General features: G+C 34.7%; 1 protein-coding gene across 1 annotated transcript; it reads left to right on the forward strand.

Annotated features, from left to right (window-relative positions):
• The first annotated feature begins 14,613 nt into the window (after nt 1–14,613).
• LOC110632909 (F-box/LRR-repeat protein At3g26922) lies at nt 14,614–18,317 on the forward strand. Its single transcript, XM_021781287.2, has 3 exons — nt 14,614–15,669; nt 17,624–17,794; nt 17,890–18,317. The coding sequence occupies exons 1-3, from the start codon at nt 14,698–14,700 to the stop codon at nt 18,124–18,126; spliced, it is 1,380 nt and encodes a 459-aa protein (XP_021636979.2). The 5' UTR covers nt 14,614–14,697; the 3' UTR covers nt 18,127–18,317.
• Nucleotides 18,318–18,662: the final 345 nt, after the last annotated feature.

The following is an 18,662-nucleotide window of genomic DNA, read 5'->3' on the forward strand; positions in this document are numbered from 1 at the left end:
CTTGTTAGTGATGGTATGTGATGAGTTTGTATATGGTAGAAATCAATTTGCATGGAGTTTGCATGAGTTGTGAAAATTAAAGTTAGGGTTTTGACCTAAATTTGGAGATTTTGTGTTGTGGCTTGAAATTAATGTTGTTGAGATTGCTTGTTGACTATTTGAAGTACCATGAAAGCAACTGAAGTTTGGGAGTTTGGTAGAATTGAAAAATTGGGAGTGTTGTTTTCATGCAGGAATTCTGGACCTTGAGTCCAGTGTGCTTTCATGGCCATAAGTTGAGCTATGTTACTCTAATTGATGTGAGGCCAATTGGAGATGAAACCTAGGACAATTTTCCACATTTTTCATGTAGAGACCCTGCCTAGAAACTGAACCTAACTTGGCCTAAAATTGGCTTGAATCCGGGTAACCATATGCTGGACCTGGAAAAATGACCATATGAACAGTAAATGTTCAAATGGCCATAACTTACTCTAGGAAGGTCAGAATGACCTGATTCTTGAACCATTGGAAAGGTAGTCATAGGAGCACATTTTTCATGAAGAACACAGAGCCTAATTTTGCCTCTAACTCAACCAATTTTCTAGAAAAATTTAGGTCAATAATTCTGACCAGAACCAAAATTAACCTGAAATTCTGGACTTTGACCTACCCGACCAGTTTTGGAAAAAATGCCATAACTTGGTCCACAAAACTGCAAATGTAGTGAAACTAAAGCTAAAATTTTTATAAGACTTATAACTACAATTTTGGTGTTTTGAACAAAGCCCAGAACCTAATGGAACTTGGCCAAATTGTTAGAAAAATTCAGTCACCCAAACCCTAAAATGGAACTAAATAGCCACTTGACCCCATAACAATAATTATACCATATCTCCCACTAGGAAATTCCAATTGGAATGAGCCAAACTATTCTGGAAACCTAAAAAATAGGGCTATAACTTTTATTTAGGAACTTTCCTCAAATTTTGAGTGTGAGGACCTTAAAATGGGAATCAAAGACACTGACCTGAACCTGAAATCCTAAAGGTATAGGGTTTATAAGTCTAGATCAGTTAACTAGCCATAACTCACCCTACATTACGTAAAAAATTGTGATTCTTAAACCTGAGTGACCCTACGACATAGGGTAACAACTCATATGAAGGACATTAGGCCTAAAAATGAGTGTAGCATGCCTAAATAACTAGATAAAGTGTGACTCCAGAATCTGCCTGGTTCTAGAACAGTAAAGAGTCAATGGACCAAACTTGGATAATTGACCATAACTTGAGTTCTAAAAATGCAAATGATATGATTCAAAAAGGAAAATAAAGATAAAACATAGAAGAACAACTTTTATGAAGGAAGTGTGGCCAAACAGTGCCTACATCTTGGCCAATTTGATAGGTAAAATTAAGGCACCAGTTCTGAACATAAAGAAAGGTTCATGAAATCATTTGATACATAAAATGTAAATTACCTAAATTATTTGCTAAACACATAAGTCATATGAAAATACACTTGGGACCTATGGTCCCATTATAATGACATGAAAATGGTATAAAGCATAGATAGTGCATGAAGAGAAATAATGACATGTTATGAACTCTTAATAATACATAGCATGAAATAATGAAACTATAAGTGCTTAATAATACTCATTTGCCTATAGTATACCTAGACTTATGTATATAGCTTGGATCGATTGGTATACCAATTAGGGACTCTAGATTGTAGTACTGCCCACAGGAATGATCATTGATAGACAACATTTGTCTGATATGGTTGTTCTTTAGGCTTTATGCCTGCCCGTTGGCTATTGTGCCTGATTTGATTTCTGGTTTCATGCCTATCCGCTGGCCTTGTGCCTGATATGACCGATGTATACATGATAGATATACGGATGTCTAACTAGTATACTCCCGTGTATCCAGTCTTTATAGTTTGTTATAGGTTACTTGGGCACAGAAATGAGAAATGAGTTTTAAAAATTAAATAATTATATAAAGAGATCACTGATATGAAATTAATAAGACTGAATATGAGATAAATGAGCAGAAAAGATCCTGATAATTATAATTGCTCCCAAAGTTCATTAAATGTATAAATGACTCAAACTTTATGAAATCATACATAGAATCATTATCTTAAATTATTTAGTAATCATTATCTTAAATTATTTAGTTATTTTTATTTTAAATTATATACTACTAAGCAATTCGCTTAGTGCGTTGGTTTTACCACGCGTAGGTACAGGAGACCACCAGCAGCAGCAATAGCAGCAGTAGTGCCTATATAGGATTTTGGATCAAATATGCCATTGTGTGGGTGTCAACTCAGCATTTTATTTTTGGTAGGGCCCATGTATACTTAGATTATTGCATTTTGATCATTGTACATAAATGGGATGTAATTCATTTTGGGATTGTAAATAAATTGTAAATTGTTATATATAAATTTTATTATTGTAAATGGATTTTATATGAATGGAATGAAGAATGTTTACTTGAAATTTATATGAGCCATGATGATAAGATATGATATGGAAAAGAATGAGATGGATAATATGATATACGATATGAGATTTTTAACAGGTAAATATTGGAACTCGCCATACGCTAATATAATAGATGAGACTCTATCTGGGTCTCCAAGAAAATAAGAAGTGATAAAAGAAAAAAAAAATTCAACAAATGGGATAATACAAATACATGGATTTAAATTAATACAGTATAAGACAAGACAAGATAGGGTACTCCAACACCGAATGTGGCACACCTTGCTCGGCTACACTGTAAACGGGCAAGGGGTGTCACATAGAGGATAAAGGTTAAAAAATAAGTATAATAGGTTGAAAAGATATCAACAATAGTAAAAATAGGGAAAAGGAAGTGGATAAGATCCAAACAATAATAGAAATAGGAAAAAGGAAGTGGATAAGATCCAAAGGACAGGAGAGAAACTCAATAGAGTTGGTTACAATAATGAGAATAAGAAGGATAAGTATGCTAGAGACACACTAAGGGATGTTTATAATGAGCTATAGTAAATTGGCATATTAAAGGAGTAGTAGAGTCTTGATCTAAGTGCTAATGTATCAGAAAGTACGACACACAATAAAAAGCTTTAGGAAGAAGTCAAGATACTTTTATTTCAGAGAAGGAGTGAGGAGTGATTAAGTCGCATTAACTGGGTTGTCATGGAATACATAGACTTGTGTCAGGTCAGAGAAGAGACCCAGTCCACTTTCTAATATTGACAGACAGAATATGGATGTTCAACACTTGGATGGAGGTTTACATGACTAGTTACATAAGATGAATAAGAGTTAGTCTAAGGATCTTAGTAATTACATAAAGTAGATTGGAAATTCGAAGTATCATGGGAGTGAAAAGATGCATAGGTGTTGACTATTGAGGTCATAAGATAAGTAAATATTTCGAACGAGATGCCTATGATAGGTGCTACAGGAGAGCATCTCATAAGATACTATAGGATAAGGAACATAAGTCATGTCTTTAAGGAGCAGAGATTGTTGAAACAGAGGAATGAGGACTGAAGTCACTAAGAGACACGTTAGGGCACAATGAAAGAGAGGTAAGCACCAAAGTTGATTAAAGTTATGAGATATCAAGTCAAGCATGATGGAAGTATAGTGAGTACTTGAGATGTCAGAAAAATGGTCAATGAATAGTTAGAGGTAAGGATTCCGCTACAGAATAATGATGATAGCTAGGACACTATAGAAGAGTTAGAGAGCAGTAGAATGTGATCTATAGTATGCGAAGAATTTGAAAAATAAAGTGTTTTAATCATATTTGCATAGCTGAAGGAGTAAATGCTCTCACCTATCCCAATAACCTTCTTTCCAATATCCCTTGTTTATTTAAAAATTCGGGGACAAATTTTTTTAAGGGGGGAAGAATATAACAATCCGATTTTTCATAAATTCTATTTCTTAAATTCAAAATATTATTTTTAATAAAATATTTTAATTGGATGCTATTTTAATAAAATTACTATTATTTAGAAATTTAAATGAATGTTATTTCTAAACATACCTTATAAATTATTTAATAGCCTTATTTAAATTGGAATGGTTGGTTTTATAAATTAATGTTAAATCAATTATCAAAATATAAGTATTATTTCATTATTTTCAATCTTAGTTTTAAGGTTTGATTCAAATTATTATTATTATTATTATTATTATTATTATTATTATTATTGTTGTTGTTGTTATTGTTGTTGTTGTTGTTGTTGTTGTTGTTTAACTAAGCACATAATTGCATTTGGGACCTAATTGAAAAAGAATTTTGGACCTATTTGAATGAACCCGAAAAGTTCAAGGACTGGAAATGTAATTAAAAGTTGAAAAAAAAACCAACTTCAAAACGCAGTGCACAGCACACCCCCCCCCCCTTCTCTCATCTCTCTCGATCACCCTTTCCTTCCCTCCTCCATTTTTGCCGACGACTTGCAACTGATCATCACTAGTGCCACCGTTCCCAACCCCCATGCCCAGACGATGATAACCACCCACTGGACAGCAATGGAAAGCAGCAACTAGCGAGGGAAACCATGAGGAAAGGGAATGTGCTGCTCAAACTTTCCACGACCACCTGAGCCATTTCTAACAACCAGCGATGGTAAGGCAGGTGCCGTTCAACCCCTCTCTCTTTTTTGACCAGTAATGGCACTAGTGGTTGTCAAAATCACACAAAATAAGGAGAGAGAAAATGAGTATTTTTCAAGCTTTTTAGCCACTTTTCCGGCTATCCGACTCTTCGATCAAAAAACTGAGACCACTGATGGACTTAGAGCAATGAAACCTTCGAGATGGGACCGGCCCTACTCTGATCGGACATCATTTGAAAAAGGTGATCATCGTACGATCTAGATCACTTGGTCAGATTTTTGGACTTTTTCAATTCTCAAAAATTAAAAATAATTTTATGATAATTATTAATAATTTTTTGGCATAATTTAGGTGTGATTGGATAGACAATAGCTCATTGGCATCGGGACTGAGTTTCTGGGCAAATCTGACTGCCCGATAGCCCGTCCTAGAACCTGGTCAATATTATAGTCAATCCTAGTATTTTCAGATGTTCTAGATGCATTTCAGGTGTAAGATTTGGCATAACTAAACCCAAACTCTAAATTGCTCAATTTTTGTCTAATACCAGGTTTAAAATCAAAATTCATGAAATATTCGTGGGTGATCAGAAAATTGTGATTCCTTTCGCAATAACTTTAAAATATTATTAAGGACCGCGGGATGAAATTTTAGCATCTTTAGAGCTAGTTTGAATGACTTTTGCAAAATGTCTATCTTAAGCCTTATAATTGAATTATTAGATAGTGTGGGATTTGCCTAAGTTGGAGGACCCAGGAGGGGTCATGTGTTGTGTTGAGATGATGTGTGTCTTTAGAAGTGCTATTTGAACCCCTTTGTAAGTTGGATAGGTCTTAGGTATAGAAAAAACTCTACTGAATTTTTGACATAAATTAGAGTGTCTTTTGTCTATTTAAAGCTTTGTTTTGAATTTAATATTGATCAGTTTGTAATATAATTTTTTTTTGTGAGCCAGGTCAGCCTTCTTCCTTCGCCCAGCCTCTGCAGTGATTTGTGAAGTACTGTGAGTAGAAATTTCAATATTATTATGTATTCAAGGCATGTCCATGCATCACTTATAGATATATGCACATAGATACTTGCTAGGCACGCCTTGTATTGCATTTGTATTTGATGATGTTGCTGCGATTATTGCTTTATAGCGATCTGGAGCTGCGTGTGTGAGTTGATGTGCATGTGGTGTGTATATGGATATGGATAGGATGGATAGATGCGGCTGAAACGTGACTCACTAAGACCCAATCCTTATTATGGATAAGTCAGAGTAGGCACAGTTTTAAGTTAATCTCGTTGGCTGCCACATTTGAATACTAAGAGAAAGTCCGGCTTGAGTTGATCTCGCTGGCAGAGGTTAGAACTAAGAGAGCTGTATAGGAGATCAGCTCTCATATTTATATGTGTGAGTATAGATTGACACACGGGTGCATGAGTGCTCCAAATTGCTTTTGATGTGATTATGACTTGACCTGTTTAAACTGTGTGAAGGTGTTGCAATCATTCTCAGAGATGCACCATACTTAGGTAGTTATAGAACTTGTATGTAAAATAAATATCTTACTCTATGAGTTAAATACTCACTCTTATTCACCCATTTTTCTAGGCCACAGGAGGACTCTTTCTTGTGTGTAACCTGCTTCCTATCTCGCAGGTTTATTAGATATTCTATCTATGTTTGTGTTGTAAATTTAAAAATTCTTGAACTCCGCATGCGTTAGAAGATATTTTATTTAACTTGGGATTGTAATAGATTATTATTTTGAGTCTGTAACTTATTGATTCTGTATATGTGGGTTTGTGGACTAAATGGGTTATATGGATGAGGGAGCTAAGCTCCCAACGACCATATTGAGTTGTTGATGATTGTAAGGGTGAGTTGAGCTCTTCAAATGATTTTATTTTGTAATCCTAGGTCGGGTGAGCTAAAAACTCCCCGTTGGGTAGTCCATTTTATAGTTAGACTCTATTCTATTGATTTCTTGAAATTGTGCTCAAATATGGGCTTTATGATTGGGCTAGAGAATAGTTAGGCTTAACACAGGCTTTGGAGACTTTATGTTGATCTAAATCCTAGTGCCACTCCAGCCCAAATTTGGGTCGTGACATACACCATAGATTTATCTGATTGGCCTATTATCATCATTACTTTGTAGGTAAACAGATAAAGTAATAATTTATCTAATGCTGCCATGAGTCCTTGTATTAATACTTGGATCTTGCAAACAAAAAAAGGTGTGAGGTTGGTGGCCTTAGACAATCACTTCGACACTCAAATTAATATTGTGATTGAGAGATTGAAAGCTTAAAGAAAGAGTAAATGCATAGTGATTTTTAGCATAGTAAGCATGTCTGGAGCTATGTTACCTTATATAGGCTAACTATGGAGCCGTGTAAGATGTTATGCAACATTTCTGAGATCCTGAGACATCTAGTCTTAATGTGATATTGGATCCCAAGATTCTAGGCAAGAGTATCTCAAGTCAAGTTAGTTAATGATTTTCCAAGCAATTGCCTATTCATGAGTGAATTAAGCTGAGCTATCCGATTGTCATTATGGCTAGCCGTGCCAAGCCAAGCCTAACTTGGGTGTTCGGGTATGTGACTACATGGTTTAGATTCCAAGTAACTGAAGATCCAACGCTTGAACCATGTATTAGTTTAGTCTTACAAGTATGGTTTGGACTCGTGTATAATTCCAAATGTTATGGTCTGGATATCATGTCATGATATTTGCCTAAATCGAACAATAAATATACTAATAAACTCTATGTGCTAAATATAAGTATGCCATTTAATTCGTGATTCTGAATTATACTTGTATCCGATTTCCTTTAATACGTGAATATTCTATTATAATTATAATAACAATATAAATCTATCAAATGCCTAATCCAATACTTATATAAGGAGTTCCACAATCAAGTACGTTACATTATTCTCTAGTCATCAATTTTATTCTCTCATTCTCAAATATCATTGCCGACTTAAGTATTGAAGAGATTGTCTAAGCTAATCCATGCAATATCCTTTCTTTTATATTACAGGCCCATACTCATAAAAAAATTTCATAAACAACACACTATCATTCTTAAAACATAATGATATTTCTAAGATTTTAATTTCCATCTTTTATAATAATATTTACAACATTTTACGGTATGATATTTTTTCATAACATACAATTAAATTCTTCATTAATATATTAGATATGCCGGCATATTTTTGTGCTAGTGATAATGGATATACATAAAAAAATCCACTCATTTTTAAACAGCAAATTTTTTATTGTAATCCTCTTTACCTCATCATTCCTCCTTACTCTTCCCTTCTCCCATCAGCCTTTCTTATCCTTTTTTAATTTATCCTTTTTCCAACCTTATTCAAACAGAGTTTAAACAACAAGTTATTTTTTAAGTAGTCATTATTTTATTTTATTATTGAATCAAGAAGGTAAATTTTCCTTTTGGCAAAAATATTTTAGACTAAAAAAAATAAATTTCATTAATAGACTCAAATATTATTTTTTTTGAAAATAATAGGGATAATATTAATAAAAGTCCTCAGACAGAGCCTGAACAATAAAATCTGGTGGATGGTCAATCCATTCACCCACATCTGACATAGAATGGGTCGCTCTAGCTAACCTATGAGCCACACCATTCATAAACCTGTAAACATATGCAAAAATAACTGAATCAATCTCAGACAATTGACACTTACAATGCAAAATAAGCAAGCCAAAAGAAGATGAATCCTAATAAGAGGGATCCTTGAGAGCCTGAATTACTCCTAAAGCATCAGATTCAATTACAACTTGTGACCAACCCTTGGAAAGCACCCAACTGAGTGCCTCTTTGATACCAACAACTTCAGCCTCCTTTGCCATTAAATTACCTTGCAATACCATGTTCTTTGCTGCCAAGAAGCTAACATTCCAATCCCGTGCTATGAATCCCACATTAAAAAAAAAATCCGGAATTGTCGTGGTAGCATCAACATTAATCTTTAGCCAATCACGAGAAGACTTAGACCAACGCCTGATCAAAGACTGAGAAGCAGCAGGAGGACATTTGGTTGAACAGCTTGCCATTCATGAAAAGCGAAATTTGCCCACTGCCAAACCTGATATGCTGTAAGGAGCATACCATTCCAGACTTTATCATTCCTGAAATTCCAGAGTGACCAGTAAATAAACAAACCCAAAGCTATATCCACAACCCCCTTTCTATTTAGAAAGCTTGATAGCCAACCAAAAAAATTATCAGTAGAAGGATTAAACCACCCCAGTGGTGAGGCCATCCAAACTGACATAGAGAAAGGGCAAGAAACAAGAATATGTAAAATAGTCTCAGAATTGCCATGACACAAAGGGCAGATATCTGTCACCGAGACATGTTTGGCCAAAAGCGAAGATAGACATGGCAGCACATTATTTGCAGCTCGCCATATGAAATTCTTCACCTTCGGAGGAACATGCATATTCTAAAGCTTTTTCCACAAAAGTCGAGAATCATTCGAACCTCCTAATCTAGAATCCCAAACAAGAGACTTGTAAGCACTTCTAATGGTAAATATACCTTTTGACTCCAACTTCTAACAAATTCGATCTGGGGGCCAGGAAGATGACAAAGGAATAGAGAGGATTAAGGCCCTATCCCATTGATTAAAAAGAGAATTAATGAGAGGGACATTCCAAGACCCATGGTAAATCAAATCAGCAACGACTTGCACACCAGAGTCAGCCATAGCTGAGTGGTAACAAAACCATTATCTGGGTCTCTAAGCCAGGCATCTGACCAGATATTAACTTGGTTACCTGTTCTAATATGCCAACATAAACTAGAACATATAAGAGATTGAGTAGCATGGATACTACGCCAAATGTAACTCAGCAAAGATCCTAAGGGAGCTGTCAAAAAAGAAGACTCTAGATAATATTTTGCCTTTAAGAGCCGAGCTACCAAATAGTCAAGATTCACAACCAATGACCACACCATCTTACCAAGCATAGCCAAATTAAACTGATGGAGCTTTTTAAAACCAAGCCCACCCAAAGATTTATGGTAACACAACCGATCCCATCCCAACCAATGGATGCACCGCTCATGATTAATCCCTTTGCCCCACTAAAAAGCCATCATAGTACGCTGTAACTCCTCACACAAAGTCTTTGGCAACAAGAAGAGTTTCATGACATAGTTGGGCAAAGCTTGTAACACTATTTTCAACAAAATCTCTTTACCCACCCTAGAAAGAGTGCGACGACTCCATGAATGTAACTGACACCAAACTTTGTCCTTTACAAATTGAAACACCTTCTTCTTATTCCTTCCAACAACTGTAGGAAGCCCTAAGTAATTACCAATATTGTCATGCTCAACAACATGTAAAATATTAGTGATAGAATCACACACAGCTGGAGAAGTATTAGCGCTAAAACATAATAAAGACTTGGAAAAATTGATAAGTTGGCCCAAAGCCATAGCATAGTCAGAGATAATAGAGTTTACCACACCTACTTCCGCACTAGTAGCTTTAAAGAATAATAGACTATCGTTTGCAAAGAATAAATGGGAAACAGAGGGTGCACCTCGACAAATTGATATGCCATGCAAAGCACCCGAGCTAACATGATACTGAATATAAGTAGAAAGCCCTTCAGTACATAGGATGAATAAATAAGGTGATAAAGGGTCACCCTGGTGCAAACCACGCTCTGGGTAAATAGGGTCCAGAATTCTAGCCTGATGCAAAACTTTATAAGCTACAGTAGACACACAAGCCATAATCAAATCCACAAAGCGAGTCGAGAAGCCCATAGTAAGCATAATATCTCGTAAAAATGACCACTCAATGCGATCATAAGCCTTGCTAATGTCCATCTTAAGAGCTGCCCAACCTTCCTTGCCTCTAGTTTTCTGGCGAAAAAAATGCATAACTTCATAAGCCACAACACTATTATCATGGATGTTATGACCAGCAACAAAAACATTCTGATTAGTAGAAACCAAAGAAGGCAAAATCATCTTAAGGCGATTAGCTAACATCTTCGAAACAATCTTGTAGATCACATTACATAGGGCAACTGGCCTCAAATCAGACATAGACTCAGGCAAAGATTTCTTTAGAATCAAAACTATTACTGTCTCATTAAGACTTAGAGGAATCGATATACAAAGCTGAGATATTTCAGGACCCACAACATCCCAATAATGTTGGAAAAACCCAGGATTGAAACCATCTAGGCCTGGTGATTTGTCCGCCTTCATACTGAAAACTACTGCTCTGACTTCCTCTACCGAAAAAGAGTCCAATAGCATAGATTTCTGCAAATCATCAACTTTTCTAGGAACATGAGAAAGAACAGAGCACTACTAGCCGCCTGAGATCGAAAAAAATCAGTAAAATATTCAGATATGACAGAAGCAAGATTGGAATCCCAATTCTGCCAATGACCAAAATTATCTTTCAGTCATTCAATACGATTCTTTTTTTATCTAATCGTTACCATGGTGTGAAAATACCGTGTATATTAGTCCCCTTCACGAAGCCAGAACTCCTTGGCTCTCTGACGTCAGTACATATCTTTCTGGGTCAATAGTTCAAAGAAACGATTCCTGGCAGCCAAAAATCAATTCTTATATACTAGATCACTAGCTCCACAATAAAGTTTCATATCCCTTTTACAATTATCAATATCAGCCTTAAATAGATTATGAAGTGATTGCCCCCAGCTATCGAGCATAGAACTACACTTTTGAAGCTTCGCCAACACATCCCATGAAGAATTATCCAACCAACACTCCTCCACTAGATGTCTACAATCAGGCTCCCGATTCCACAGATTCTCATACCTGAACAGACGAGCTTGCCTACGAGGAGCAAAGACCTTCAACTCCAGATAGATTGGGAGATGATCAGAAGACGTAACTTTAAGGGAATAAGTAATAGAATGTAGAAATTTGCTATGCCAAGAACTTGAAACGAGAAACCGATCTAACTTTTCCTCCACACAACTATCCGAATCCCTACCATTCTCCCAAGTAAATTTGTAACCACTCATTGGGAGATTAAATAATCCAGTATCCTCAACTGCTTGCCGAAACCCTTGAAGAAGCCAATTTGGGTGAGGAAGTCCACCTTGCTTCTCTTGTGAAGCTAAAAGATCATTAAAGTCCCCCATCACAACCCAAGGGAGAGAGCATTCTAAAGCTAAATTTCATAATAATTACCATGATTCAACCCTTCGACTCCTATCCGGCTTGCCATAGAAGCCAGTTAGACGCCATGGCCCAATACCTTGAACATCGAGTGTGACATCAATATGAGAAGAAGAGGAGCTGAGAAGAGAGACTGAACTCGTTGATTTCCAAAAAAGGGTTAGGCCTCCACTATGGCCTATAGCATTAACACAAAAGAAAGAATCGTAGCCCAATAACACTTTTATTTCATTAATTTTAGAACTAGCACAGAGAGTTTAAATAAGAAAAAGAAGAGAAGGCTTTTTATCTTGGACAATTTCTCTCAGAGTCTAAACTGCTCGAGGGTTGCCCAGCCCACGACAGTTCTAGCTTAAACAACTCATTTCTTTCGGTGGGCCTAGTGTCTAGTGCCCGCTGATGTCAAGTTTTTTGGATAAGTTCCACCCTCCTCAGATGAATTTGCTGTATGGGCCATGTTAGAAGCCTGAACCTAAGCCCAAACGTTTTCTTTTTGGGTCCATTAGCATAACTCCATCAACAATATCTTTAAAAGGTATCAAATTCAAATTTGAACTTCCTCCTAAGTCAGAAACATGATCACCTCCACTATTATCTCCCGTATCCCTCCAATACCATTCAAAATCAGCAGATTTTTAGGCTCAAAAGACTCACGGTTACCAAACTGAGCAACTTGACCGGAAATAGCCTCCATCTCCTCCATAGACGGTGGTTCTTCCCTAAGCCACTTTGCACCAATATTCATCTGTGATCAGCGAGAAACAGCACGCAACTCAGGACCATACAACTGCTGCAAAGGAACCTTGCTCCGTTCAACAAGTTTTGGACAAAAACGTTCTCTATGTCCAAGAAGGCCACAAATAAAGCAATAGGTAGACAAATGTTCATAGCAAAAAGTCACAGAAAACCATTCATCACCTTCTTATTTAAGCCGAGTTCCTTTATGCAAAGGCCTTTGAACATCATGACGAATTCGAACCCTCATATAAGACCTGCACAACCCAGTGAAATTATTAGGATCGACACTTACAAATTCACCCACATCATTGCCAATCCTTTGAGCACATCTTGCTGACATAAATCCACTACGTAAACCATGGACCTGCAGCCATAGATAAACATGGAAAAGAGGAACCTTTGAAGGATGCCTACAACCCACCACCTTTTCTATAATTAGTAATTGATTGTTAAATGTCCAAGGGCACATATCTAAGACCCTGTTCATATCCACTTCATGGAAGAACTGAAAAACATAAAGCCCGCCTTGAAGGTCCTTCACTGTCATGCCCAATGTTGGATGCCATAAAGATGCAAGCGTCTGTTTCATTGCTAGAAAATTAATCGCTCAATCCGCAAGAAAATGACCAACCAAACAAAGATCATTAGATGTCACATCAGGGAGAACCTCCTCCACAGGAAGAACCACACCACCATCCAACTCACCTTTCACAGAGAGATTGGCCATGTCAACCGAAATATTATCTTCATCCATTATAGCAATAACAGAGTATCAAAAACAAAAAACGAAAACAAAGCTTGTAAAGAACAAGAGGAAAACCTAACTCTCAGAGAGAGACATGACCGCTTCAACCGAAATATTATCTTCATCCATTGTTTCTACAAAAGTTTGTTGATAGGGACATTTTCAGTACATAAGAATTTATATTCTTCCTATTCCATAAAAATAAATTTACTTTTATTTTAATATAATTTTAAAAAATTGTGGTTAATACAATTAAATAAATTTTATTAGTTTTTCTAATATTCCCTTCACCCATGTTACTTCATTATACATTAGGCAACTAATGTTACTAATTTATTCTTTAAATTAATAAATTTTATTTTTAAATACATATTAAATAAACGCATATTAATAAACTAATAAATAAGTTACTATTTTAAAATAAAAAAAATATAAATTAAGATAAACAAAACAGAAAAATAAGCCTATTTTTTGAAAGAAAAGGAGTAATTATATAATTTTAAATTTATAAATGATATTGTTAATTTTTTTTTATTTCAATTGGACATAAGATTTTTTTTAATGGAAATTCACTAGAAATTTAATTTTTTTATAAAACTTTAAAATTAAATTAAATATTTTTTTAATAAGAGAATTGAAAATTTGAGATTTAAATTTATATTTATTAAGTAAATAATATGCTTTCAGTTAAAGAGCCAAGCTATGCTAGACAACTAAATAATATTATTTTAATATTAGAGACTATTAAGATTTTACTAAAACTTTAAATTTTAAATTTTTTATAAAATTCATAATTAATTGTTAATATAATTAATGATGGTTAAAATTCACATATATTCAATTGAGTAGAATGGGAATGAAAATCGATATTTAATTAAATTTTGATTTCTTAATATTTTCTTTAGTTACGTTATGATAATTTATTTTAAAAAATTAAGATATTATTTTATAAATTTAAATATTTATAGATATAAAGTTACATTAAAAAGTAAAATTCATATATAAGATATAACTATAATAAGTTAAATATATTTATAAATTATATTTTTAGTATAATTATATAAAATTATATTGCAAGTACAAGTCCCCAAAAACTAATCATTTTAGTAAATATAATAATTAAAAATTTAATCTCAATTCTCCCATCTCCCTAAATTATAGTTGGTATTAATTTCATGTATTAGTAGATAAGCATTATTTAATTATTTAATTTATTCAAAAAAATTAATTATTTAATTTATTAAGTAAAAAAACGTGTATATATATATATATATATATATATATATATAAAATAAAAGAAAAAAATTATTAAAAAAAAAGGTTATGTCTGACTCATACCGAGGCTGAAATGAAACGTCAGCCACTGTGAAATGTGAATGGAAGATCCAAACCATGATTCCACCGCCACCGCTACCAGCGGCGCCACCGGCACAACAACCGCCGCTGTTAACTGGGACGATCTCCCTGAGCATCTCATCCTCCACATCCTTTCTTTCCTGCCCACCCTAGACACTATCACAACGAGTTTGGTCTCCAAAAAATGGTGCCCTCTCTGGTCATTAATTCCGTCCCTAAACTTCTCCTACTCTGATTTCCCTCCCTACAATACCCCCTCCACCACCCGCCAATTCTTCGCCGAATTCATTGACCGCACCCTCGTTTGCCGCTCCCATTCGCCTCTCATCAAATTCCGCCTCGAATTCATCTATGAAGATCGCTACGGTTTCCATGTCGATTCCTGGATTCGTTATGCGATCAAGAACGGAGCTCAAGAGCTCGTTCTTGATTTCTTCATCGATAAAAGTTTCCATGTCGAGGAACCCCATTCGTGGGATACTTACGATTTTCCCTTCTCCACTATGAGAAATGGGAAGGTTCGAGCCTTGAAGCTGACTCGATGTGATTTGACATTGCCAACTAACATGTCAAGCATGCGTCTTTGGTCGATGAAATCCATTTGTCTTGATCAAATTTATTTGACTGATCAGATGGCTTTGGATTTGATTAGTGGGTGTCCCAATCTCGAGATTTTGGAGCTTGCGAACTGTTATGGCATGGATACTTTGAAGGTTTGTTCTGGGAAATTGAAGGAGCTGGAGCTTAAGTACTTTATTCGTAACGAAATTGAAGTGAATTTGGAGATTGATTGTCCTAATCTTATTTCGTTAAGTATAGTTTGGTTCGAGGTTGGGAATTGCTGTATTAAGAATTTGTCTTCTTTGGTTCATTTTCATACTTCTATTGGGCATAAAAGGGACGAATACTATGGGTACTGGAATAAGATTGTGAGGACGCTTGATCAAGTACCTCATATCAGGAGTCTTGCGGTACAAAATTGGTGGTTTAAGGTATTGAATATGTTCTGCTGTGAATTTGCCATATTTTCTTTGTTTTGCTTCATAACTAAACTTGATTGTGTTGCTTACATATATATGCTTCCACACAATATTTGGAGGAGACTAGTAACCTGTCAAAAGAACTATGTGCCCACGAACATTTGATCAAAAGATAGGAACATCCAAGCCTAATCAAATGTTCACTTACATGACATACATAGGAGCTTCATGAAAATTCAAGATCATAGGAGCTTCATGAAAATTCAAGATCGTCATTGTGCTTTCAATGAGCATTGTATTGTTATCAATGTTTATTTTCTGTTGCACAGGCAGTTTGATTTTTGGGAATTTTCTGTGAATTCATTCCTAATAACAAAATAAACGCAAAACTACAAGTAATCTCATTTTGATTGTGTCTCAATGAATTCACTTCTATATGTATAAGAAGTTAAGCAATATTAATGTGTTTAACTAGTTGATAACATTATTAACTGCATACAATTCTCTTATTGTGAAGATCTGAGTCCATATGTGCTATATGGTACATAGATTTATAGGTTTGTTGATTTTGTATGTTATACTGATTATCATGTTTTAGTTCGGCTGCAATTAAATTCTAGGAACTCACTGTTTACCCCATTACTTACTTTCATGGACCAATCAACCAGGAAACTCATGTCTTTGTATAGTATATTTGAATATTAAGGGAGATTCAGTTTGCGGTTTACAAGTAGAAAACATTATCCTATTTTTGTTTGCAATCAAGTTCTAGGAACTCACTTAGTGTTCCACTGATCCCACAGCTACACTTGTAGACCATTTGATAAGATACTTAGACATAAAGAGTGCTCAAGGCACAAAAATTTCCACAATTATTAACTCTTAAGAGGGTTATATTGCATTGGACATTCTTTTCATGGCAGAACGCAATGATACTCAAAGGGAAAAAGAAATAGAGTAATAGACTCTCAAATTTGATTAATTCTCAATTGTCAATAATAATTTCTACCAAAATACCTAGATTGCTTAAGTATTTATAATATCCCAAAATAATGAACGCTAAATCAACACAAACTCCTAAATAAGTAAAATAATATTACTTAATTAAATATCCCAAATTTCTTCCTAAAATATGTAGGTCTTGCATTAGGATGACCTACTAAACTGTTATCATACAAGGCAAAATTGGCCACATCAACAAAAAGAAATGCTTCTCTTTTATCTGTGGTGCTTGGTTGAAACCCTTTAATAATTCCTGATATCTAGAGTTGCATAGTTAGAAATGGATGAGAAGGGCATAACGGTCACTTTCAATATAGCTTAATAAAATTAGACCATATCAAGTGCAACAGTTCTATTTGTTCCAAAATAGTTGTCAAAATAAGTACTTTTCATATATAGTTTGAATCATTTATTATGATTTTTTTATGTATATAATTCCAGATTAAGTAATCTTATAGCATCTGGATATTTACTAACTGTTTCATCCAAAATATACAATATCATACTGTTAATTTTAAGTTTTTGGCTGCTAGGATTGATAATTTGCAGCTAGATTGTTATTGAGATTCAATGAAATTTATAAAATAATCATTAGCTTCAGGATTGCATAACTGGGAGATTTTAGCTGCCTCTCAACAGGTTGTGCCTGATAGATTAATCAATGTAAGAAGCAAGTTGACTTGGTGGTCTTTCTGGAATACTTATTGAAGGTTGGTAGGCTAAGTCTCTATGGCTATTGAGCATAACAATTTCTGACTTACTTCAACCTTGTGACTTTGTTCATTGTGTTTTATCTCTTAATGGATATATTGACCGCTCAATATTTTATTTATTATTTAAAGGACACCATGCCATTGTGATTGTGGTTGTCAATCATTTACAGCTAGAAGTGTGTTTTTTGGGTAAAGTAGCAGTTCAAATTTTATTTTAATAATCTTTCCTTGAATGTTATCTATGTCCATAGTTGGTGCCAAATGAATTTTTTTCGGAAGGCTTTCTGTTATACAATCTCAAACATTTAGAGTTACAAACGGGATACACGCAATATGATCTTCTTGGGATGGCTGCATTGCTCAAGCTTGCTCCCAATATTGAGACAATGATCCTTGATTATCTTTTCAAGATTGACAAAGATGTGAGTACTCTTGCATTACTTTTACCTGGACCGCTAGTTGCAATAGAGGTTGAGTTTGTTGAAAATCTTAAATAATTGTTTTTTTGGTTCTCCAGGAGAGTTTGTCAGAGGAACTCTTAAATAAACCAATTGATCTCAGCATGCCTAGTCTCAAGGAAGTGAAGATGAAACAATTTACTGAAACAGAAAATGAAGCTCATTTCTTGTCACTTCTAAAAAAACAAGGAGTGGTCTTAGAAAAGATAGTAATAGTTCCTGCAAAAGTGGGTGATATGCAATGTCCTCCAATAGTTCTGCGCAAAAGGTCAAAGAAGATTGAGGTCGTAGAATGATCATATCCAGAAATGGAATTAAAAGCCTTGCCAGTGTACTAGCTATTACTTGATGTATGGTCTGGAATATATATATATATATATATATATATATATTTTTTTTTCTTTTTTCTCTTGGGGTGGGTGTGGGATTTCTAGTTATATGGCCATTTATGAACTGCATCAATATACCAAGTCCTGCCTTTTCTACAGATTCCAGGAATTTCGTATTCTTATTGGATGCCTATGGTTTTTGTGAATAACAATGAGAAAACCATTGTTGTTAGGGTACGGGTAGATGTGCTTTTAAAATTAATGTAAATTTGAATATATTATTCAAATGAGCAATTATAGAATTTTAGTATAATATTAAATTAAATATTTTATATTTAAAATTCATATCTACATAAATAGAATCCAAATAAAACTCAAGAGTTCAGTGCAGTGCAGTGCTGTGGTGGTGGTTTTCTTTTTACCCGCTATCTGTACCCTTAAGAAAATATAATTCGGTTAATATATAGCCAAATAGCAGAATTATTTCTTCATTAGACAGCTAA

Source organism: Hevea brasiliensis, chromosome 13 (genome assembly GCF_030052815.1).
Source record: "Hevea brasiliensis isolate MT/VB/25A 57/8 chromosome 13, ASM3005281v1, whole genome shotgun sequence".
Classification (NCBI taxonomy): domain Eukaryota; kingdom Viridiplantae; phylum Streptophyta; class Magnoliopsida; order Malpighiales; family Euphorbiaceae; genus Hevea; species Hevea brasiliensis.